The 26,288-nt window shown below is 47.2% G+C and overlaps 1 protein-coding gene across 5 annotated transcripts in view; it reads right to left on the bottom strand.

Moving 5' to 3' along the window:
- The window catches only part of LOC147900729 (small nuclear ribonucleoprotein SmD3b-like), a 36,016-nt gene extending 10,121 nt beyond the window's left edge, over nucleotides 1–25,895 (bottom strand). For all 5 annotated transcript variants that reach the window (XR_015541126.1, XR_015541124.1, XR_015541125.1 and 2 more), the window contains exons 1-4: nucleotides 25,646–25,895; nucleotides 25,514–25,566; nucleotides 13,364–13,430; nucleotides 13,216–13,275 (exon numbers count right to left, since the gene is read on the bottom strand). Coding sequence is in view for 2 of the 5 variants with exons in the window: in XM_087375614.1 (XP_087231740.1) it covers nucleotides 13,216–13,275; nucleotides 13,364–13,430; nucleotides 25,514–25,566; nucleotides 25,646–25,804 (339 nt within the window). In the remaining 3 variants the exon portion in view is untranslated. The remainder of the gene's footprint in view (nucleotides 1–13,215; nucleotides 13,276–13,363; nucleotides 13,431–25,513; nucleotides 25,567–25,645) is intronic.
- Between the last annotated feature and the right edge of the window lie 393 nt (nucleotides 25,896–26,288).

Consider the following 26,288-nt stretch of genomic DNA (forward strand, 5'->3'; position numbering starts at 1 on the left):
CCCTATTCCAGGTTCATTGTACCCTATGTCCTCATATGGGGCTCACACCTGGGTCAGAGACCTCTAACACATGCCTATAATAGGTGTATGCCTTGCTGTTGCAGTCCTGCAGCACTGCCCTGCATACCCGCTTTTATCTGCAGGGTTCATTTTGTGTATTGGAGAGAGTTGTCTTCGTTATCCGCTTCAGCACTTGAAATTCTGACACGGGATCACTGCCTCATCAGCAACTGTTGTGATACCCCTCCCCCTCACAAGAAAGAGACCCCGTTTTCAGGATCCTACATCGGTTTTGAGGTTCTTAAAAGTTCTCACTCCCCCTTCCTAAGCCTTTCACATCCTCGTCATGGCCAATAGACTACCCATCCCAAGCTTTGGGGACTTGGGAAAGCTCAATGATACAAATTACGTTCTTTGGAAAGTGAAGATTGGGAGCCACCTTGCGGTAAGGAGGATGACCTCTTGTGAAGGGTGTAACCCTTAATGGCAAGGTACATTACAACGTCACAAATAGACGTGTCCTGTTCACAAGTGTTGCCTCTTTGGGAGGTGACACAACCACGATCACCCCTTGAGATCTGGACCTGTACACAAGCACAAATAACTGATACATAGAACCACAAGGGAAAGCGCAAGCAAGCTCACCACCCAACCGTGATGCTCACGGGTCAAGAACCTATAGGATCCGAACATTCCCCCGAGCCACACGCTGGGCTGTTGGCACAAACATCTACATCCAACTAGTCCACAACCACCCTGGTGTCCCATACCACCAGGAGGCACCATAGGGCCTCGGGACTGTGCCTAGAATCGGATCTAAACTAGACAGCAGGTGCAAGTCTGCAACACGCAAGGAAGAGCCAAGCTTGCTCTGACTAGCATGACTGAAAACTGAACAATGGGCTCCTTATATAGGCTCGAGCCCAGTTCTACTAAAAATAGAAGGAACGCTAACTCATCCGTTGCCCTTGCAACCCAGCCTGAGAATCGCTGCATAGAGTTCCTTTTCCATGGTAGGTCAATGATATTGAGTATCATACTCTCAAAAGCTACATGTCTATTTTCTTGGAATAATGCTGCCCCAATGGCATAATCACTCGCATCGGCCTCTAACACACAAGGTCGGGCAAGATCGGGCAACGCTAGAACACACGCACTCTTGATACAAATTTTTGGAGTATCAAAAGCCTTGTTCAATTCTTCATTTCAAGTAATAGGTTGAGTGGACCTACGTCCACAACCCTTCAATACGTGGTCAAGGAGACCATGGTTTTAAAATAATCACGTACTGATTTTCATAAAAAGACAATAAATCCTAGGAAAAAGCGAAGTTGCTTCATAGTCTGAGGTATAGGCCACGTCTAAACCTTTTGAATACGATCTTCATCAATGCTAACACCTTCGTGAGAAATCTTGTGTCCTACATTTACTAAGCTTAGCATACAACTTATTCTGTCTTAATAGAATTAAGACGATCCTAAGGTGACCAATATGATCCTCTAAAGTCTTGTTGTAAACTAAGATATCATCTAACACACCAACAAACTTGCCCAAGTACTCTACTCTCCGAACAAGTCATATCTCATTTGCTGGAAGGTTGCTGGAGCATTGGTCGATCCAAAGGTAAAACGAGAGACTCGTAATGACCGTACCTAGTCCGAAAGGCTGTCCTTTCGATATGTTTCACATAAATATTGATCTAGTAGTACCCAATCAATCTTATAGAAGTACTTCGCTCCGGCCAATTTGTCAATTAAATCATCACACGAGGAAGAGGATACTTATTCTGAATTGTTACTCTATGTAATCTTTTATAATCCACATACATTCTCCATGAGCCATCTTTCTTTTTTCTCAGAATTACAGGAGCACCCCATGGTGATTTGCTCGGGCGTATATACCCCAACTTCAAATAGTCTTGAAGTTGTTGAGCTAACCCTTTCTCCACTAACTGGCTCATCCTATAAGGTGGTATACTTATAGGCTGAGCACTTAGGACTAAATCTATGCGATGATCCACTGCCCTTTCTGGAGATAACCCTGCCGGCAGCTGTTCGGAAAATATATTATTAAAGTTGTTTAACAATTTCTTGAATTCAAGATGTTTAACCACAGTTAAATCATTTGTATCAGACACAGATATGACAAATGAAGAAAATGGAATCAGAACACATTGAAACACATAAGAAGTTTTTTTTAATATATTCCGAACTTGAATCGCATTTACAAGTGGTCCCCCTGAGGGATGTATATCAGCACGTTGTAAAGTAAGACAGGTATCTCCGTGCAGAAGAGCTTCAAGTACGGAAGGAAGGGCGTTGTTTTATTTGTGAAGAGTGTGGACACCCTTGGGCCGACTTCCCAAAGAAGTAAGGAACCTCAAAGGGAGGGAGGAGAGAGGGGCAGGGAGGGAGGCAGGAAGAGGCTGAGAGGGAGCAGCAGGGGAGTCGGGGAGCAGCAGTAGCTCACATTAGTCCTAGAACTTCCACTATGGATGTGCGCCAAAATAGTATCTTTGTGAGAGTTGCATGCGTAGAGACAAGATGTTCGCTATTGTAATGATTGAAAATATATTTTTCCGTTCTTTATTTTAGTATGAATGCACATTATGGAAAGCAAACTACTGAGAAGACGTTTAGAGAGTAGCTAAGGAAAAGTTGACGTTAACATATGAGGAGCTTACATTGGTTGGAAGTCAAGATTAAATATTGTATAATGACAATTTTTTAGTGAGCATTGGAAATGTGGATAGTATTTTCTCTCCTACTGCTTTTTAGCAACCAAATCTCTCTCCTCTATTGCTTTTTAGCATACTACTTTGATAGGTATTTTTGTAAATGTTCTCACTCGACCTTATTCTTGTGATTGTTCTTTTAATAATTCACTGTTAGGAACTCATGATCTCTACCGAACTTATGGAGAGATCAAAGAGACACGGATTCATATTCTCTTTAACCAGGGTAGTTCTTACAATTTTGTTAACCACAAACTTGTGTAGAAACTATAGTTGACTACGACACCTAGTGATCACACCTACGAGGTGCAGCTTCCAGCTAGAAAGCAGTTCTAGGATCGCACAATGAATCAACTTCTAATCAAGATTCAAGCCTAGAAGGATATTTTGGAGTGCTATGTTATGCATGTAGCGGGAGATAGACTATCCTCACTCTCTCTCCTACTCAATAGTAACTGCAACTGCAAGATGAGGCCTCAATACACAAAGTGATGCTGTGGATGTGAGTGAGAGAATCAGAGGGAGAGAATGTAGTGCTCACTGATAATGCAAGATCGGATCTTTTTTCATATAGATCAAGCTGAAAAAGACCCCGATACAAAGTGCCAGACAACATCAAAGCATAGTCATTCTCTTTGTCTCTGACTGCGCACTTGTCATCATCAAAAACAACTTGAAATCCTCCTCTATTGAGTGAGGACACTGAAAGCAAATTCTTCTTTATGCCTGGCACATAGAGAACATTTGAAATTCTGAAATCTAATCCATGAGTGGATGTGAGAATAATGTCTCCCACTCCAGACACTGAATAAGACGAATTATTTGCACAAGTCACCTTCTTTTTGGTGGGTGGAGGATGCAGAGATACAAACACACTCTTCTTGGGAAGTGATGTGCTTTGAAGCACCGCTATCAAAATACCAAGTATTCAGTGTCTCATTGAGCTCTGTTGAATGCCCAAAAATCTGCAAATAGAATCTGCAAAAAATGGCAGAAGTCTGCAAATTGACTCGTACTGAGTCCAGAACTGCTTGCAAACTTCCAAAATGCTCTTTTACCTGCAAAATTGCAACCCAAATGCAAAAGCCCCAATTTCTTGCGAAAAATTGCATACAAAAGAGGGCAAATGATCTGAAAGCCCCAAATGTTGCACAAATTGCACTCTGCCTGCAAAAGCCCCAAATTTCACTACTAGATTGCAATGCAATTGCAAAAGCCCCAAAATTCTCCAAAACTTGCAAATCTACTGCAATGTCTGCTATAGCTTCAAATGTGCTCCCAAAAGCGAAGCCAAACAATGGTTGATGCACAACTAAGCTTGCAAATGACGGACACCGAACACCTTCAATCTGCAAAAAATCTGCAAGTACAGATCTGTACGAAGTCGTACGGACAAAACTGACGCAAAAGTACGAACCTGTACACACGAAATTGACGCGCAATACGAAAATGTACGTTCGGCCATACAGAACTGTACGAACGAATCTGACGCGCAGTACAGAAATCCGTACAATCGTACGGACTGTACGGACAAAATGCGCACGTGTGCAGACGAGATGTGCAGGTGTACGGGATCCGTACATTTGTACGGACGAGATGGAGCTGTACGGACATCCGGGAGCTGAAGCTTGGCGATGGAGCAAAAATGCCGGAGCTAGAAGCAAGAGGCTATGAGCAAGGAGCAGGTCTAGGGAGGAAGTGCTCTGATACCAAATGTGAGAAAAAGCAAGAGAGCAAGAGTGAGCAAGATAAAGAGTGAGCTGAACGTAGTTCACTCCCGAATGTCAACTGAACTGAAGTGAATGAAGTGTGAGTACAAGAAAGAGATAAGGGTTTCAATTCTAACAAGATCCTGAACGTGTATGCCCCAACGTGCAGACAGCACCGCCCAGCCTTTTGGAGGAGGCTGTCAGAGTGTCTTCCGGATGTAGACTCCTGGATTGTTGGAGGGGACTTCAACAACCTAGAGTTTGGGGAAGACAAGCAGAGCGGCGCCTCCTTCTCTGAGATGCCAGCAGCAGAGCATAGCACCTAGAATTCATTTTCATGATCAATGGCAGAGACCGGTGGAGAGAGCCAGATTTCAACAGGACACCTGGCAGCCTTCTCTTTTCAAACAGAGGAAACATGATGGACTACTCGAGAGACTAGACCGTTTCTATGTTGGGGACTGGGCACTGCACAGAGGCGGCTCTACCGGGATTCTGGCAGGTACCACGATGTCAGGCCACTCTCCAGTAGTACTTCACTTAGATCAGCCCCGCCGAGGTCTCCCCCAAAAGGGGGTCCGCATTCCAGAGGACCTCTTGCAAGACGATGAGATCCAACAGGGATTTGGGAGCAGTCAGAGACGACACCGTGCGAGGGCTGGGCTGCGTGGGTGACCGATGCGATCCAGAGGAGCAATGAGGAGTTGCAGGCTCACGCCCTTAGGCAGAGGAGGACTCTTCAGGAGCGTGAGCGGGCTTTGAGGAGAGACCTCGCCTCCATAGAGCGGCTCAGGGAGCTGGACCCAGGTTCTCAGTGGCTTAGCGACAGGTTCAAGAGCGCTCGCATTGAGCTTCAGGACACGGAGATTTGGAGGGCTGAGTTCTCCTATCACTCCTCCTGGCCCGGTGGGTGCAGCAGGGGGATAGGATGATGAAACAGTTTTTCCAAGCCACTGGGCTCCGATCGGCAGGCCACAGCTGCAGCATCTCCGTGATTCGCAGGGCATCACACACATTGACCCGCAGGAGATTTTAGACCTGACCACAGGTTTTTATAGCCAACTCTTTCAGATGGAGAGGATGACCCCAGCTGGTCTTGTGACCCGAGAGGTAGTTTGGGATCATGTTCTGATAGTAGTCTCGCAGGATTTATGCAGCAGACTGGAGGAGCCTTTCACAATTGACGAGCTCTGCGAAGCCCTCAAGGCTCTTCCGACCCAGAAGTGTCCGAGTGAGGATGGCTTGACTCCGGCCTTCTTCTGGAACTTCTGGGAGATTATCTCCACCCCTTTCCGCTTAGCTTGCCAGAAGATATTTGACACAGGCTCCCTCCCTCAGTTCATGAGTAGGGGGTGGATTTGTTTGATCCCGAAAGGGGATGATAGGTCACACATTCGACAATGGAGACCGATCACTCTGCTTGATACCGCATACAAGATCCTCGCCAAGGTCTTGAGCGTGCGGTTACGGCCCCATCTTACCGACATCATACACGACACACAGACCGGGTTCGTCTAGGAGCGCAGCATCCTGGACATCATCTTCACGTTCTGGGAGGCAGTGGATTGGTCCAAGGAGGAGTCACAACCGTTGGCCATCCTTCTCTTGGATTTTAAGGCGGCCTACGATAGGGTGGAGTGGTCCTTCCTGGAGGGTACTATGCAGAGATTGGGTTTCTCAGACAGATGAGTCAAAGGAGTTCCTACGCTTTATGCGGGGAGCTCTAGTCAGATGCTTATCGGAGGACACACGGGCGAGGCCTTTCCTCTCTCTCGCTCTATCCGCCAAGGCTGCCCACTCGCTCCCTTCCTCTTCTTGTTTGTGGCGGAGGCTTTGGGCTATTACTTGAGATCACAGGTGGCGGGCCTCACAAGGTTGAGGCTCCCAATCAAACAGGAGGAGGAGCTGCTTGACTCGGAGTTTGCAGATGATACAGCCTTGAATGTTGAGGGCACCACAGTGAGCCTAGAGAGAGTCAGGGGCGCCCTGGCTATCTACTGCGAGGCCTCGGGTGCACGGATCAACTAGACAAAATCCATAGAGTGGTGGAACATTTGGGGAAGGAGTGGCACATTGACCCTCCCAGTATCTAAAAGCAGGATACCCCTAGATGGCGCCTTTGGCTATAAGAGGATAGACCCTTGAGGAAGGTCCACTGGGATCCAAGAGTGTGGTTCTGGCCTTCCAAGGGCGGCCTAGCCAAGCAGATGGATGAGGTGCCCTTCTTCTCCTACACCACACGGATTGGCAGGAGGCTTCAGATGGACTCGTCGAGGTGGACCCCCTTGAGGGAGAGGCATTGGGTGACCCAGAGAGTGCCCCATTGGGTGGCCCAGAGAGTATCTCGGAGCAGGATACCCCTAGATGGCACCTTTGGCTATGGGAGGGTAGACACTTGAGGGAGGTCCACTGGGATCCGAGAGTGTGGTTCTGGCCTTCCAGGGGCGGCCTAGCCGAGCAGGTGGATGAGGTGCCCTTCTTCTCCTACATCAGGCTTCAAATGGACTCGTCGACGTGGACCCCCTCGAGGGAGAGGCATTGGGTGACCTAGAGAGTGCCCCATGATGTTCGTTCCACATTTTGGACGCGGTTATGGTCTAGCCCTTCTTCTCCTACACCACACGGATTGGCACGAGGCTTCAAATGGACTCGTCGACGTGGACCCCCTTGAGGGAGAGGCATTGGGTGACCCAGAGAGTGCCCCATGATGTTTGTTCCACATTTTGGACGCGGTTATGGTCTAGTTTGCGATTGAGGAAGATATCCTACTTCTTCTGGCTAGCCGCCCACAGAGGATTACCCATCGGACCATGGTTGGAGCAGATGCGACTGGAGGGGCAGTGCCTTTGTTGCTCTGATGGTCACCTGGAGACTTTCCCACACTCCCTGTGAAGCTGTCGTAGCGCACCGAGGATTTGGATGGGGAGCCCTAAGGATCATGACACATATGCAGAGTCTTCAAAGAGACTACACCTAGGGGATGGTGGCCTGGTTGACAGAGGAAGGACACGTGTTTCAGATTGATGAGATCTCCCCAACCTACCGGATACAGAGTCAGAGCATCCAGAGATACCACTCCATGAGGCAGTCCCTCCTGACACCCTAGCTCCTCCTCCTCCTAGGGAGGACAGCGTTTGGGAGGTGGTAGCCAGCATCACGGCGTGGAACATTTAGGTGGCTCGTTGCAGTCTCGTGATGGGTGAGCACCCGGTTCCACCCTCAGCTAACCTAGTCGTCATCTAGTGGGAGCGTGGGACTCCAAGCTCCAGGGCGACCATCGAGAGGCGTGCTCGTTTCTGCAAGGCTTGGCTTGCATACGTTTTCTACATCTTCACCCCACGAGGGATTCACTGGTTGTATAGTCCCCCCCCTTGGCTGTTAGCCCCAATATCAAATCCCCTAGGCAGTGAGCTGGGTTTCTCTGGAACTGGCCGGTTTTTTCTTTCAGCCTTTTCCGGTTTTTTTCCATACTCAGCACCTTCAGGGCTGCTGTCTTGTATGAAATCTTTCAAGCATTAATAGAAGGTTCCTTTCTTTGAAAAAAAAAAAAAGGATATGAGCTGTGGGTTAATGCTATCGGATGATGCTCCATGTGATTTTCCTTGTGCATATAGGTGATAGGGATAGAGGAAGATTGGGTTTGAGAGAGGCATACTGGTCTTGTTGTAACCCTGTTGCCTGCTGTAATATTGTATCCTGTTGTACAACTGTGTCTTGCTGGCGCCGGTCTTGAACCCCTTGAATGACTGATATCAAAGGGCGAGGTGGAACACCCTTACACCCATGGCCTGGGATTTTGACATCCAGCAATTGTTGCTGCGCCCTGTCCTTGTTGGCTGACTACATGATACTCCCACGTGGCGTGGCTACTTGCGTGGGCTGCTGCTGAGCTGGCTGCTTGCATGGCAGTCCAGCATGGCCACGGGCTGTGGATGCCTGCAGTTAGCTCATGTAGACTTGTTATTGGGCATAAAATGGCTTAAAACCCATGATGCCCAATTCGATTGGAAATCGCATACTCTTTCACCTCCAAACCTAAAAATCGCCTTTCAGATTCCATCCAGAACCATGCGCCAATCTTCCCTCAACTCGGCCTCTTCCTCTCCAACGAAATAGCACTAATATTGTAGAGTCCCTCTTCTTCAATGCCTCGAGCAATCATCTTATTCGTCACTTTGGATTTGATAACCACTTTGTCCTCGTCGAAGATGACCTCATCCTATTTAGGCAATTCACTAATAGAAAGCAGATTTTTATATACATCCAATACATTTCAAACATTTGTTAATGCCTTATCGTCACCCATACTTTTGTGAATGGAATGCTTCCATTGCCTTTGATTGGGCATCTTCGATTGTCTCCACAATAACAGATGATCTAGCACTAATCCGGCCAGGTTCTTGAACCATTGCTTTGTCTTTAACAGGCTCTATTGTCGACATACTAATCATCTCTTCCATCAATCATCTTGACTAGAAAGAGTTCCTCTATATGGCGTTCCCTTCGACTTGTTAGATCCTTTCTTTTTTGGTTCTGCTGCCTTCTTACTATTGTCTTTTGCAAAGTGTCCTAGCTTCTCACAATAGAAGCACTTCTTTTTCTTTGAGTCTTCTTTGAAGTCTCCATCGGATTGAGGCTTATCCTTGGTTTTCTCATTCGTATGAAAGTCTCTATCACTGGAGTTTCTTCCCTTCCCAAGCCTCTCCCTGCGAGAGTAGCGGCACTAGCTCTTTGAATGTAACTAGTGCTGTTACAAAACCTTTGTAGCTCCTGGGGAGCAAAAGCTTGGCTACTTAAGGTGAACCCAACTGTTGAGAGATGATCCCTTACTACCTTCATCTTAGTGATGTGACTTGAACCGAGTCCCCCTCATCCATATGCATGTTGTAGAGAGGTCGAGAATTCTAGGTGCATTATTGATCTCATACATGTCCTTTAGAATGGTCCATCCTTGAAACATTGTATACCCAAACTAAATGTGCAGGACAACCAAGTCCGCCATAGTGCCAATGATTATGTCTAGGGCATCTACATCATGCATACCCCAGCGTCAAGATTTGTTGGTGTCACCACTACCCTGGAAGCATTCTTGATGTCCTCGGGCCTTAGCTCCACACCTACAAAATCTCCCAATACACACCTCTTCACACACACACCCTTTGGAGCACACACCTTTAGTCAACCGACCTGCACATAGACCTATTTATAGCACTAGTCCAGGCACCTGTTGCTGGACCTATCTGCAACCTTCTGGACCTGCACCCCATCACCTACAGTCTTCTGGATCTGAAACAGCCCATGTGGACCTTGACTTTGCTGCAGTACTACCAACCAGTATAGTCCCAAACTATTCCACCACATGATATTGTAGCCCTGCGTCTTCTCTAGACAAGTGTACCTAATGTTGCCAACCATGTTGTTAGAAATTGAAATCCCACCAGAGGGTATCCCGCAGCGGAAGACTGACAGATAAGCCCACGAATTACACGCAGATTTCACTATGGAATCAAGCTTCATCAACATGTGTGCACTTCACAACCATTCATGTGTGTGCAAGCTAGCAAATAGACTGTGCATCAAGACAAATACAGAAGCAACACTTACATATTTCCCGTCCTTCCACAAACTGGACACAGTACAATATCAAAATGTTCTACTATATGCCTAGCACCTCTAGATCTTTGAGCCCATGTGCTCCACTGAGCTTATGTCGACTCTCTGTGCAAAGATCCCTTCCACCTTGCTATCTAGATACCAGCCTAGGTGGGCTTATAGGTCTCCTTCACATCCTTGATAGGCCCAAGGAAGCCCTACTGCTGCTCCTTCCTGCTCCTAAACTGGCTGCTCCAAGTGATGGGGAATGGAGGCCCAAATGCCCCCTTTTATGGCGGCTGGTTGCCCCCTCAAAAATAGCCGACTGTTACAGACCCTCCATCCGACTCAGACAGGCCGCAGCCTATAAGGCCCTCCCTAGGGGCAACACTTGCAGGTCTTTTGCTGGCCCAGCTGACTCAGACAGGCCCTCCAGCCGACTTCTTCCTTGCAGCCTATAAAGACCCCCCTGGTGGCAATGCTTGCAGGTCTTTTGGTGGCCCTGCCTGGCCACGTGGCAGGCTGCCACTGGCCCAGGCAGGCCTGCCCATATCCAACCTTATTTCTAGGCCCATAGGCCAGCCTTATTTCTAGGCCCATAGGCCCTCCAAAACTTGATGCATCTGTTCCGTCTCTGTTCAGCCCTGTTTTAGGCCCTAGAAAGCTTCCAACCAGTCCGTACTGAGGTTTCCCTGCACATGCCTATCCTTTCCATCCATGGACACCCCTGTGGCACTCCTGCACCACTTCTGCCCACCATGGTGGCCCTGATCTTGCCAGGTATCTCCTCTCGCTCTCTACTGCCCAATGGCAGCCCATGTGTTGCCCATGTGGTAGCCCCATGCCTACTCCTCTCAGTCAATGGTCCACCCCCCGATGCATTCCTCATATGGGGGCTCACAGGTGGGGAGGTGACCAACCCTATTCCAACACATGTATGGCCTCTGAATGGCCCCGCCACCCGTCTTTCAGCCATACAAGTTCCGTATCAGCTCTCAGCCTGCGGTAGCAGATCGCTTGCTGCCTATATGGCAGGCTGCCTTCACTCTCTGATCTCTCCACGTGGCAGTCTTTAGATCTGCCTACATGGCTTCTCTAAGACCCAATCTATGCTGCTGGTATACCTCCCACATGTCTCATTTGAAAGCTATCAGATGGGGAGGTGACCACAATAATCCCAACATTTCTAACGCATAAAAATCATGGATATCCAGAAATGATTCCCTTGACATTCAAGAGCACATCTATGGTGCTTTTATGGCAATATATCAAGATGAATCCAGAAACATGCCCAAACTCATCTACCTAGATGAATCCAGGAACATTCCCAAACTCATCCTCTAAAAACACAACATAGTGCAGTTTCAATCTCAAGATAATCACTCATAAGATTGAAAACCATTAACTCAGGGACGAGCTACTATGACATCCCCATTGACGTCATCAGTGCCCAACAGTGGGTGTAGACCATAGTATAAAAATATGCTCACACATACAAATCCACACACCCACCCATACTTGACCATCCATTTATACAAAGTCTTCGTACTGAGTTTCTGTCGGCACTGAAGGGCAGACTCAGCCATAACGAAGGCTAGCACTAAAGGAGAAGGCTAATCAAAAAGTAGTCCAAAATCTCTTCATTCAAGCTACAACTCCTTGTGAAGTCTAAACGATTTCATTTTAGTCTCTCCAATACGAGCATCTAAGTCTAGCTAATAGGGCAACGCACCATTTAATATAGAAACAATTATCGCAATACCAGCCGGCCGCAACTTGGACAAAAACTTCACAAGGTGAAATTTGCATGTCCGCTAATACAGCAGAAGCATATACCTAGATGAATCGAGGAACATTCCCAAACTCATCCTCTCAAAACACAACATAGTGTAGTTTCAATCTCACGATAGTCACTCATAAGATTGAAAACCATAAACTCCATCACACATAGCAAGGACTAGCTACTATGATATCCCCACTGACGTCATCTGCGCCCAACAATGGGTGTAGACCATAGTATAAAAATATGCTCTCACACATACAAATCCACACACCCACACATACCTGACCATCATTTATACAAAGTCTTCATACTGAGTTTCAGTCGGCACTCCGGAGGTGAAGGGCAGAGTCAGTCATGACGAAGGCTAGCACTAAAGGAGAAGGCTAATCAAAAAGTAGTCCAAAATCTCTTCATTCAAGCTACAACTCCTTGTGAAGTCTAAACGATTTCATTTTAGTCTCTCCAAAATGAGCATCTAAATCTAGTTGATAGGGCAATGCACCATTTAAGATAGAAAGAATTATTGCAATACCAACACGCCACAACTTGGACGAAAACTTCACAAGGTGAAATTTGCATGTCCGCTGATACAGCAGAAGCATATACCTAGATGAATCCAAAAACATTCCCAAACTCATCCTCTCAAAACACAACATAGTGCAGTTTCAATCTCACGATAGTCACTCATAAGATTGAAAACCATAAACTCCATCACACATAGCAAGGACTAGCTACTATAGCATCCCCACTGACGTCATCAGCGCCCAACAGTGGGTGTAGACCATAGTATAAAAATATGCTCTCACACATACAAATCCACACACCCACACATACTTGAGCATCCATTTATACAAAGTCTTCGTATTGAGTTTCAGTCGGCAACTCCGGAGGTGAAGGGAAGACTCATCCATGACGAAGGCTAGCACTAAAGGAGAAGGCTAATCAAAAAGTAGTCCAAAATGTCTTCATTCAAGCTACAACTGCTTGTGAAGTCTAAACGATTTCATTTTAGTCTCTCCAAAACGAGCATCTAAATCTAGCCGATAGGGCAAAGCACCATTTAAGATAGAAAGAATTATCGCAATACCAGCATTTATACAAAGTCTTCATACTGAGTTTCTGTCAGCACTCCAGAGGTGAAGGGCAGACTCAGCCAAGGCGAAGGCTAGCACTAAAGGAGAAGGCTTTTATGGCAGTGTCTTAAATTGTGTTTGGTACTTGCTTAGGAGTACCAGAGCAGCAAATGAGAATAATCCAGCAAGTTGAAAGTGTTTGTATGAATCGAAAAGTATGCCTTATGCCACCAATAGTGCACGCCAACATAAAGATGCAAAACATAGGCACATTGATAAATGAAAATGTCACACAAAATCACAACTGTGGGGAAGGGCACGAACCTTGGCACGAAGAGCCGCCACCCGCCCACGCCCAACCCCAATACCAGCTGAGCCTTTTCCCTACATATACCAGGCAATGCAAGCTTCAAGAACACTTCCTGAGAGTTAACAACCTGCAAAATGTTAAAAATGAAGAAGAGGGACCCACCCTGATTTTGGCATCTAGCCGCTTGAACATAGGTGCATTTTTCAGCATATCAGGGATAACCATGAATCTGCAGTGTGCATAAGCATAACAACAGGTACAGTAAGTATATCAGGGATAACCATGAATCTGCAGTGTGCATAAGCATATCAGTAAGTAAAGACAGATTCTGACGCACACATTCACAGTTCATAATATGATGTTTGAGCTTAAAATTCAGGATCTTTAAGGCCAAAATAACAAAACTGGATAAATCACTGGAAAAGAGTGCTTCTTCAAAGGAAAAAGCAGGCAACAAGTAAAATGGAAATCCACAATCTCAGCCATGTATGCAGGGAGCACCAGTCAGATGATTATCAGCAGAGCTCTTTGCTCTTTCCTGCTCAGTACGACAGGGTTGCCCCCTCACTCTCTTCCTCTTTCTCTCTGTGGCAAAGGCTTTGCGCTATCTTCTACGCTCTCAAGCAGCAGGCCTCACTGGGTTGCACCTCCTCTTCCGTCTCAAGGAGGTACTGGACGGAGAGTTTGCAGATAACACGGCACGTATGTGGAGGGCACGGGAGAGAGCCTTGAGGGGGTCCAGATACTGATTGGCCTCTGGGGCCAAGATCAATTGGATCAAATCAGTCATCATCCTCACAGCAGCTCAAGAGGTTCAAGAGATTCTGGATTGGGGTGCTGCACTCGGCTTCAGGTGGATTCTGTGCGGGCAGACAGCGAGGTACTTACGATGTTGGTGTTAGAAACCCAAGTCTTTGCAGCTAGTTTTCTCATGTAATGGTATATAATAGATGGATAATAAGAGAAAAGAAGATGTAACTCAAAACTTTTGAATATGTGTCCAGAAGATAGAACTCACAAGACACTGAACTCGACAGAGAGACAATGGGAGATAATCCACAAAATGCCTCAGAATATATTGCAAGTCAAGCTTCACAAGAGATCCCAAAACCTGCAGCAATCCACTTCTGTGGTGAGCACAAACTTTGCTCCTACTTCCATCCTTGCACTCTCTTTGGTTGTGTGCTCTTCAATGACCTCGTGTAGTGCTGATTCCCTGGGCAGCGCCCGCCTGCAGATTTGTCCTACCCTACTGGCTGTAGGTATGCACCCTGGACTACTCCCAAAGGTGAGGGTTGCTTCCAATCTTTACTGTGATCCTCCGGTATCTGCTGCACATTCTCTGGACAACCTCCACTGGATGTTGACCTCCTTGCTGCTCTTCTGGACAGCCAGTTGTGAGACCCAACTCCTGGACTGAATGGATAGAATAACCCCCAGGGCTGAGGGCTATTTATAGGGGGTTTTAGCCCCTCCAAACTGGCCGACCCAGTCTGTAACTGACCGTCTGCCCCTAGCCTAAATAAGGCCTTGTATGCTTTCCCTGTGTGCAGGATACTCGCTCCTGTTCCAGCCCCGCTGCAGCTCTTCTGGCCTTGCTAATCTGCCGACCAGTCTGCACTGCAACAATCCACCACTCTTCCAATTTCCAAAGCTTTTGGCAGCACCTATTTCTGCACAGCAGCCACACCTGGTTGCAGCAGATCCACGACCTCTCTGAGTGATTCAAGAAGACCTGAGCCTCGTGCCGTACAACCTGTACCTGCTGCTGTACCAGCCGCAATGTTCTTGTTGCTTGCTGCACACAAGTTAGCCTTCTACCTGAGCTTCTGCCCAGCTCAAACCGTGAGCCATATGGCTGTCATTCTGCTTCAACATATATCCACTTGCTTGGTACTATTTCTTTTTGTTTTTCAATAGTATGCTTATTAAGAAATGAAATGTTTTCCTACTGTTCAGTTACGGACAATGGGGACTAGGTCTAGCATTTGAGGGTGGACCCCCTTGCTTGGGGTTATGGGCATTAGTGACCCACAAGAGTGATGGCCTCTCTTTGACAGGGACATCTGGAAACCACACCCCACCTGAGTACCCAAACATGGGACCAATCAAATGCACAGATTGCATACCGACCTAGGAACCATTCAAGAGAATGTTCCCTGAGCTTTGGGTGTGGGCCTGGCAGCATGCCAAGAGTAATGGAGATACAAGATAAGACGACAAACAAATGAGCTCAGTATGGCTAAATTATGACCTTAGAGTACGTCAATAGATAGTCTAAGCTGTTAGGAACCCGTGGGTGCGATCAGAATTGAATTCTGACAACTTTGAAATTTTAGGGTTTTTGGGAGTGACACGTGGCAGCTGACACGTGGCAGACTGCCACATGGAATCTGAGCTGGCAGGTCAGTCCACCTGTCCCACACATGTGGTAGCATGCATGGCGAGTGGCAGGGCATGCAGGCCAAGTGTTTGGCCCCAAATCTGGTAGATTTGGGGCAGGTTGTGGGCTGTCCTCTTTGGGACTGTAGCCCACCAAAAATCTGGGACAAGTGTCCACCTTCCACTCTAGGCCTGGGGGGGGGGGGCTGAGCCTATAAAAGAAGGCCTCTCCCCTTCATTCCCTACATGAAAAATTCATCACTTTTCTTCTCCCTCCTTTTGGATGATGCAACAGAACCTCTCCAGCTCCTTGGGTGCAGCCAGCTTCTCCCCAGGCCATTCTCTCACCTCAGCAGCACATTCTCTCTCTACAACAGCACATTCTCTCTCTACAGTTCCAGCCCCTCCTCTCTAGAAATCTGCCCCCTCTCAGCTCTTCTAGAACAGCAGTTCCAGTCCCTCCTCTCTAGAAATCTGCCCCCTCTCAGCTCTTCTGGAACAGCAGCAGCATCCTCTCTCCTTCTCCTAGCCTGGAGCAGCCACAGCCCCTTTCTCTCTCCTGCTGCAGTCTTTCTCTCTCTACTGCAGAATTTCTCTCTCTACTGTTCCAGCCCATTTCCCTTGCAGAAATCTGCCTTTCTCTACACCTCTGGAACAGCAGCAACTCCTCTCTTACATTCCTTCCCTTGGGATCAGCATTCGCACTCTCTCTCTACAGCTATCACTCCATAAAGGCTTTCTCTCTCTAGCCTACAGGCTGTTTTTCTAAGCTGTTCTCATTCCAGCCCCATTTCCACACTCTCCTCACCCAAGGTAGCTTCAGAGGCATCAAGGACTTCATCTACAAAAGGGTCAAGTCACGAAGGGAGCCTGTATTGTCAAGTTTATCTCATTTACAGCACTATATCATGTTGTTTCTACTATCTTTCTAGAAACTAGTGCTTGTCTCTAATGTTGGATGTAAGTGGTGATTGTTGCAGGCTTCTTCCTAGTGGATTGAGCAAGCCAAGAGTTGAAACCTGAGCTTGAAGTCCTCCTTTTTGTTGTCTACCTTGCACATATGCTCTTGAGTCTTGTATCTAGGTCCTAGGTTTTCACTGAGTTCATCAGTTTGGAAGGTGCATTGCACCTTGGTCTTGTATCTCCATTTTCAAGAATAAAGTGAGCCTGGATAAGGGGGGGGGGGACCGTCTTGGCCCCTCAATCATATTGCATTTTCCAATGATGTCACTTTGTGTTTAAGCTGTATAAGTCTTAATTCCAGCTTAATTGCAAACTCTTAAGTTCAAGTATATGTGTTTCGCAACTCGCAATCATCTCATTCAAACGCCTCTGCAAAATCCGTTGTCTGAATTGATAGAAAGCACCGAGTAGTTTACAATGGCAGCCATGTGGATCTCTCTTTCCACCTTGGTCTGCCCATGTGGCATATGCTCTCCTCATTTGGGGGCTTACAATTGTGACAATGAACCCTTATTTCCAACAGTTAGGTGGGCATTCATATTTCAGCAAAGCAGCACATTGCCCCAGTAATTGAGAGTGTGAGGCGCAAGCTTCTATACTAGAGCTCGACCAAACTCTCTCTAGCAGGCAGGCAAACCCTCTTGGCTACGGCTTGGTACATAGCCTATTGATGGTGCTTCCATAGAGGTTGTATGGGTAAGCTCGGGCACCTAGTGCGCAATTTCTTGAGGGTGGGTTCGAACGGCACGAGGAACACTAGAGCCAGGCTCACTTGGCAAATGGTGATCCTACCCCAAGCACAGGTAGGACTTGGTAACATTGATCCCAAGATGCAGAGCAAAGCCCTCTTGGGCAAGCTAGTGGTACGTTGTCTTCCTCCAAACTCCAAGCCCTATAAGCTCTTTCTTCTACGAGGGCTTCTCAAGAACACACCCCGTACATGAGGTTAATGGTAGCAGTCCCACAAGTGGATTTTTACAGACTCACCTCACAAGGAATTGCTCCCCCTTGAAGAGGAGCCTCCACAACGTTTGGCAGCGATTATTTGAAGGGCTCATCTGGGCCAGTCTGAGGTGCCATGAGGAGTTTAAGGGCTTGGCATACAGAGGTTCGGGACCAGGGGGGACTTGTTTTGGGGCAAAGGACACACATCAGATGGGCACACTGGGATAGTGGCCAAGCCAGATCTTTTGGAACATGGAGCCGCCTTCCCACAAAAGCAAAGGCACGAATTTGGGCACTCTCTCACTTGAGGGGGGCAAGCACCTAGATGGTCGAGATCGATGCTGCAATCCCAGAGACAGGTGGGGGAAGCTACACGACCCCTCACTAGTACGGGCAGGTTTCTAGGACCAGGGTGCCTCTCAAGACTCAGTTTTTGCAACAATCCCTCAGCTCCTATCATTGTAAAAGATGCCTCGAGGCTCTCAGCTGGAGACTACAAGAGACCCCGAGGTTGGCGAGGCAATGGACTTGTCCAGTGGCAGAGGATCAAGGCAGTTTCATTCTTGGTAGGGTGAGAGGGCACGATGGCACCTTAGGTTATGGGAGGCCAGTCTCTAGGGAGATAGAATGGGATTCGAGTGAGTGGTTTAAGGTTTAGGGTTTAGGGTGGAGGAGGTGCCCCTCTTCTCATGCATGACACACTCCCTCGTCGCCAGAGCGTCATTGGGTGGAGCAATAGGTTTCCCAAGAGGCTATATCCTATTTTTAGTCACGTCTTTGGACCAATCGCAGACCACAGAAGAGCTCGTCCTTCTTTCGGATGGAGGTTTGCGGGTAAAACAGATGCGGGTAGACGATAGATGCCACCTGTGGAGACATCTTGTATTGCTTTGGGGTTGCCCCACAACCAAGAGGATTGAATGGGTGCGCTCTAGATTGTTAGAGGTTGCAATGAGACTTCACGTGGAAAATGATTGCATGGCTGACGAAGGTAGGTCATGTCTTCTCCAGTGATCCAATCTCTCCAACCTACACAATCTAGGTCAACAGAGACACTACCTACCTATGCATGCATGTATGTATGTATGTATGTCGTATGCTTTAAATGGGATTCGAGTGAGTGGTTTAAGGTTTAGGGTTTAGGGTGGAGGAGGTGCCCCTCTTCTCATGCATGACACACTCCCTCGTCGCCAGAGCGTCATTGGGTGGAGCAATAGGTTTCCCAAGAGGCTATATCCTATTTTTAGTCACGTCTTTGGACCAATCGCAGACCACAGAAGAGCTCGTCCTTCTTTCGGATGGAGGTTTGCGGGTAAAACAGATGTGGGTAGACAATAGATGCCACCTGTGGAGACATCCTGTATTGCTTTGGGGTTGCCCCACAACCAAGAGGATTGAATGGGTGCGCTCTAGATTGTTAGAGGTTGCAATGAGACTTCACGTGGAAAATGGTTGCATGGCTGACGAAGGTAGGTCATGTCTTCTCCAGTGATCCAATCTCTCCAACCTACACAATCCAGGTCAACAGAGACACTACCTATCTATGCATGCATGTATGTATGTATGTATGTATGTATGTCGTATGCTTTCGCAATGTGCAACATCCTCTAGTTGCCCTCTGGCAAGATCTCATCTACACCATGCACCATCTGGGAGCACGGGACTTCGACGACTACCAAAAGCTGCAAGGCTTGACCTGCAGACAGGTGTCGTTTATGCTTTTATCAAGCGCGCTATTCACCAGATGTATAGACCTCCACCCTAGTCGTTAGCCCTTGTTCCAAAGATTCCCTATGCAGTGAGTTGTATTCTCTAGAACATGCTGGTTTGTTTTTTTCCAACAACTACGTTTTTTCTCCATGATCAACACCTTTCAGACTCCTGATTTGTATGATTGGATTTTCAAGCATTAATAAAGGTTCTTCTCTCTACAGAAAAAAAGAGCATCATTCAAGAATCAAATCATAGACCTCTCACTCCACCATTTCCAAGACAACATAGAGAGAGAAAGGAGATGAGGGTAGAGAGAGAGTAGAGTCGACAACCGATTGGGTCCCTGTACCCACTGAGGGCCCCTCCCCCAATCAGGGGAGAATTTGCTTTATACTTGGAGAACTGAGAAATACAAAGAACACTCTTCAAGAGAGCACGGAACACGCTTCTGAAGAGCTCACTGTGCACACGTATAGCAGACCCAAAGACCTAAGAGGCAATGCCGACCAATACCGAGACCTTGATGCTGTCCACACTAACGATGTAGGACGCTTCTGCAAGGCAAGGAAGAGGCTTGTGCTGTCTAGCGGGATGCAGGGTTACTGCCTGAGTGAAAGAGTGAAAAGCTAGAAGTGATAGATCCCAGATGACGGAAATATAGAGCTGAGAGTGAGCTGTGTAAACTGTAAAAGAGAGCTGAGAAAGCTGAGGAAACAGTGTCCAAACCTCTCTCCGTTTGCTGGTCCAAACCTCCGACTGTTGTGCTGCGTGGTCACCTTCAAATCAGGCTGAACTGATGGTCAAGGGACTGAGGCTAGAGCAGGGCCAGATCTGAGGATCTGAGGGGCTGCACAGGAGGCTGAAGTGGAGCTGTAGGAGGACTGAAGGCAGGAGCAAACTGAATGAGAAAACAGGGCAGCCAAGGGGCCCTTTTATGTCGGGCTGTAGATAGCCTCCTGTAATACCCGCTTTAGCCTTCTCATCCGGAGTCATCTTTGGCTTGGATTCCCTCTTTTGACCAGATGCCTGGCCGTCTTTCTTTTGGAACTGGTTGTCCTTCTTTTGATCCTTACCCGCTGTATTGTTTGACTGTTGTGGGGCTTTGGAATCTTTCTGGACCTGCTTGGGCTTTCCCCCGTTCAGCATCATCTCCTGATTCTGTGCGAGAGTCAACGCCCGCTCGTAATCCGGCGGGTCGAAGTTCCGAATGGTAAAACGTATGTTCGTGTCCAAACCTCGAATGAATTGCTTCATCTTGGCGCTCTCCGTCACGCCCAACTGTTGCGCCAGTGTGATGACCTTATTACTGTATGTCAACACAAGCAAACCATTCTGGATAAGACGAGCGAACTCATCCTCCAGGTTAAGCATATATTGGGGTGGGAGAAAACTGGCTTTGAGGTGGGCCACAAACGTTGCCCAAACGAAATTCGTCTTAAACGTTTTTGGGTCAATATGCTTACTAGCCCAATGCTGCCACCAAGTCACCGCCTCACCTGTAAGATGAGGGGCTGCAAGGTGGACTTTATATTGCTCATCTTGAATCCGCGCTAACGGAAAATGAGCTACAAACTGTGAATAAATTGCAAAATTGCTGAATGATCACACTTACCATCATACTTAACAAAATTTGGAGTGGACCGAGTGAGTGGTGTTACCTTTATCGATGGCGAAGCTGTGGCGGAGACGGCCGCTGCGCTCAAACTTGCCTGCATAGCGGCTAACATCTGTTGGTGTTGGAGAAGCATCGCCTCTCGGTCTAGCTTTTGTTGCCTCTCTGCCTGGGCGAGCTCTGCGCGTCACAATGCCTCCTCACTTTTGCGTTCCTCACGCATCAACAAGAGCAATTTTTCAAAATCTGTGGTTCTTCTTTCTTCCAGCGGCTTTTCTGCTTCTTTTTCCTCTAGACGTTGTTTTGTCTAGTCCAGCTGTCTTCTGCTTTCTTCCAGCTGGGATGAATGTTCTTTGAGTTGCTGCAGCAGGATCCGATTCTGCTCTAGAAGGTTTGCCATCACTTCTTGAGCATTTGGCGGAAGTGTATCTTGTTGGTAGTCTTTCTCCTCTTCAAAGTCTTCACGGTTGAAATCTTTTCCTGACCCTTCCATGGCGCTTGATTGTGTGTCCTTTTCGGATCTCAGCACAACCATACACTCGCGGTAGTCAAGCTGGATACAGACCGAAGCTCTGATACCAATGTAACATGCAACGGTTATCTGATCGTGTAATTCACAACAATACCTTCTTTAAACCTTTAGTGAGAGATGAGCGTTGTTTACCATAGAGAGAGAAAGGAGATGAGGGTAGAGAGAGAGTAGAGTCGACAACCGATTGGGTCCCTGTACCCACTGAGGGCCCCCTCCCCCAATCAGGGGAGAATTTGCTTTATACTTGGAGAACTGAGAAATACAAAGAACACTCTTCAAGAGAGCACGGAACACGCTTCTGAAGAGCTCACTGTGCACACGTATAGCAAACCCAAAGACCTGAGAGGCAATGCCGACCAATACCAAGACCTTGATGCTGTCCACACTGACGATGTAGGACGCTTCTGCAAGGCAAGGAAGAGGCTTGTGCTGTCTAGCGGAATGCAGGGTTACTGCGTGAGTGAGAGAGTGAAAAGCTAGAAGTGATAGATCCAGGATTCTCCTAGTCTCCATGGGATGGACCTATGAGAGAATTGAGAGATGGCGAAAATATAGAGCTGAGAGTGAGCTGTGTAAACTGTAAAAGAGAGCTGAGAAAGCTGAGGAAACAGTGTCCAAACCTCTCTCCGTTTGCTGGTCCAAACCTCCGACTGTTGTGCTGCGTGGTCACCTTCAGATCAGGCTGAACTGATGGCCAAGGGACTGAGGGTAGAGCAGGGCCAGATCTGAGGATCTGAGGGGCTGCACAGGAGGCTGAAGTGGAGCTGTAGGAGGACTGAAGGCAGGAGCAAACTGAATGAGAAAACAGGGCAGCCAAGGGGCCCTTTTATAGCGCTGGACTGAGCCAACCCAGTCTGTAAACAGACTGACTCAGTCTGTTTTACAGACTCAGTCTGTATTACAGACTCAGTCTGTTTTACAGACTGGCTGGCCTACAACCAGCCTATAAAAAGCCCTCCCTGGCTCATTTGCCAGGGGAGTTTTTGGGCAGCCTTTGCAGGCTGCCTTCCCTGCTTACCTGTCCAGCCTTTGGGGACCCTAAAGGGACTCCTAACCTAGGCTAAGACCTTAACTATAAGATGGAAACACTTAACCTACTATTCTCTAGTGGGTACTAGTGAACAAGAACTGACTACTGACTTGACCTAAGGCTGAGAGACTGACCTACGTAGCTTGTGCCTGACTGTCCCTGGACAAGGGGTCACAACATACGACAAAATCTCCTATCTGGGAATTATAATACACTTGTCGATGTAGCCAGTTTGTCACCTTGCACCCAAGTGCAGGGGTGCATGTGACATCCTGCCATTAATTTGACCTTTCAATCTGATAGTTTCAGCACTTTTGGCACCCATCAATGCAAAGAAGAGATAGCATAAATTGTTTGTTGCGCATCCCAATAGATCTCCTCGTCCACAGGAGCATTACCATTTGCATCCTTTCGCGCACGAAAGGGCATAGCAACCTGAAGCTCCACATGAAAGACTTTAGGCCTACGGCCTCGCGGGTTACATGTGGGCTGAGTGTCATCGGATTGTATACCATGCATATAATGTTCATTAGCACCACCGGGATCAAAGGGGAAATCAGCCCCCTTCGTGGCTCCAACATCTGGAGCTTCTTCCACGAAAGGGGAAATCAGCCCCCTTCGTGGCTCCAACATCTGGAGCTTCTTCCACGATGGGGACAGATTTGGAGAAAGGGGAATAGAGGAGCAGAAGGGAGAGAGAGAGAGAGAGAGAGAGGGAAAGAGGGAGAGGAAAGGGGTAGAGGGAGAGGAAAAGAGAGAGAGAGAGAGAGAGAGAGAGAGAATAGACAGCACGTAGGAGGAAGGAGAAGAGAGTAGATAGGATTAGATGTTACATCAAAAGGTACATAGTAGGGGGTGGATGGAGACTTATATAGCCCCTCCACATTTTCCACCTAAAGGACCTCTAACTTGGCCCCTTTTTCCCCTTCATTACATGCTAGACAGCACGTAGGAGGAAGGAGAAGAGAGTAGATAGGATTAGATGTTACATCAAAAGGTACATAGTAGGGGGTGGATGAGACTTATATAGCCCCTCCACATTTTCCACCTAAAGGACCTCTAACTTGGCCCCTTTTTCCCCTTCATTACAGCCATCAACTTTAGTGATTACCATAGACATACAAAAACCAAATTGAATATCAAAATGCTCATTGTTGTCACAACCAGCAATATTCCCGGATGCTTAGGTGTTCCCTTGCCTTGTTGATCACCTTGTAGAAGTCTGCATCAGACTTATTCTTCGATGATGTTCCTAAAACGGAATATCCATCCTCTTTCACTCTTGAGTTGGCCATTAGTCTCGAACCATCCATTGTTTGAATTTTGCAATAGTCGTAAAGTTTAGAACAGTATTGAGAATAGTCGTCTAGATGACTCTAGAGCCAGCCTAGGTAGTCTCCACTGGGCTAAGTCCCAGACTCTATGAATGAATGTAACTGTCTAGAAGAAGGCATCAATCTATATGTCACGGCGAACTCTACCCGTACTATCTCATGCGGGACTGAGGGCTTGCTCCAAATTATCTTGGATCCCATAGTCTGGATTGAGTCCGGCTGTCCCAGACTTTTGAAGCTGTTTTCTAAATGCTAATGGGGCTGAAATACAATGCTGAAATGAGAGAATTACAAGAGAATCCCAAGGTTTGAAGCCGACGCGATGCAAACAATGAATTGGATGTAGTCACAAAAGGATCAGCATGTACCCAAACTGAACTCACGTTTTTTCTTGGAGTATTCTCAATCTAGACCAACGTTTTACATTGTTCTCAACCTGGCTAAGAGCAGAGTGGACACATGGTATGCCCGTACATCCACATGGTTCGCCAAACACGAGATTCAAATGGACAGGCTCCCTCCCTTTCAGTATAGTATGGACGCACCCATCCCACAAGGTGAGATTAACTATATCATACGGTTAGACCTCCTCCAGCTCCACACAACTCGGACTTAGAGGGGAGATTAGGAGCTCCCCACCAAGACCCAGTTCTACCGCGACCACTTCCTAAGAGTCTCGGAGGAGGGTTTCATCATCAGACCCCAATATCTCGAGGACAGAGGAGTCTCACACACATTGAGGATCGCCATTGGACAGATGCGGGTTTCATCCCATCAGCTAAGGACAAGGAGAGCAGCACGTATACCTCTAGAGCAACGGATCTACATGTTATGCACACTAGGAGTGATTGAGGCAGAGGAGCACTTTCTCTACACTTGTCCACCCTACTACGAGATCCGACTATCTCTATCAAGATGGGAGTGGGTTCAGCCCATTGTCACAATTGATCCACTTCCATGGCCCAGTCTGCATTGGACTCTATCTGCTTGAGATGCGTCGACACAAGGATATCATGCTATGACAGATCAAAGAGAGCAGCAGGAGGTAACCAGACTACATGACACAGAGACTGACCAGACACAACGGCATGTCACAGATTTCTATGCATTTGAGTCAGCTCCAGAACACAGTGGTGTGGAGGAGGAGAAGCTAGCTGATATGCGGACAGTATGGATTGCCGAGAGAGAGATTGCAAAGGCCACTCATGGCACAAAGAGCGACCAGAGCACACTTGATTCAGGTCCAACCTATCACAGCTTTCTTCAGAGGAGACCGTGCGTCACTCTAAACATAGCTCAACGGATTCAGAGATCCAAAAGACCACACCACCCTGCGCCAACACAGCACGAGATAGCGAGGCAGACGCAGATCCAAGGCATTTTCACCGCTTCTAGACTATGCTTACATAGGAAAACAAAAATAATGCATGAAGTGCATCGCAATGACTTATCAACTCCGACGATTGTATGGCAGATTAAAAGACTCGTAACCGAAGTGCTACATAACTACACATCAAACCCTCAATTTCTCTGGATTTTATAACTACGCTGGACTTAGCTCTCACTTCTCCTCGAAGGATGACAAACTACCACGCGACAATAAGTGTAAAGAATATGCATGGGCACAAGTAAAGTTCCATCGGAAAAGCAACCGTGCATGAATCAGCTGCCAACTGACGCGCGGAATAAAGCCTATCTGGAGAAATCCCCAGAACCATCGGTTCGACCTCAAAGAGTGATTAAAGTACCCGCTTGGAAACATGTGACTACCGAAATTGGTAAGCTTCTACTCCCGACATACCTGACTTTGCTCCCACGAATAAACACGTGCTCCAATTGAGACACCCTCCCATCCTGGACGAGTTACAAAACATACTCAGAGGTCGACATAAAGACAACCGTTCACAGCAAGACATTCAGAAAGAAGCTTTACCTTGGCCGTGTAGGTAATATTCTCGAGTTGGCAATTCCAATTGTCCTCGCACTCGATAAGGGAGCCACGATAGAGCTCGCCGCTCTTAAGCTCGATAGTCACGATATGTCCCTCAGCTTCGTGCAGGAGCTTAACAGGAATGCCAAGGCTCTTGCTCATTGCGAAGATGGAGCTACACTGGAAAATCAAAACCGTATTGAGCGTCGAAGTGTTATTTATAGGTTAAAGGAAAAGGAATTCGCCCAACTAATAAATTCGAAATTGAACTTGAATCCTAGCATTTTATCAAATTTTTAAAGGAAAATAGGGAACTAGGGTGTAGTTGGTCGCCTTTAAAATAGAGTTGAAGAGTAATTCTGCCATCAACAAAGCACAAACAAGAGGGGAAAAAAAGACAACAACATATCACAATAATGCTAAAAATAGACTGTTGTGAGATTATGGTGCTTTAAATGGATTTTTGAGTAGCATAATGCATGAGAGGCTCTTATAAATTAAATCCACTTATCATCACATATCTTTTTGCCCTTACCAAGCATTCATTCATTGATCGCTGCCTATATTTCACATACCTTGGCATTCATTCATTCTTTGCTCGCTCCCTATACTTTAAAGTGCCATTTTTGCCATGGAGCACATAATT

The sequence above is a fragment of the Dipteris shenzhenensis genome, chromosome 6 (assembly GCF_047967505.1).
Source record: "Dipteris shenzhenensis isolate YYH24624 ecotype China chromosome 6, Dip_SZ_1.0, whole genome shotgun sequence".
NCBI classification, from domain to species: Eukaryota; Viridiplantae; Streptophyta; class Polypodiopsida; order Gleicheniales; family Dipteridaceae; genus Dipteris; species Dipteris shenzhenensis.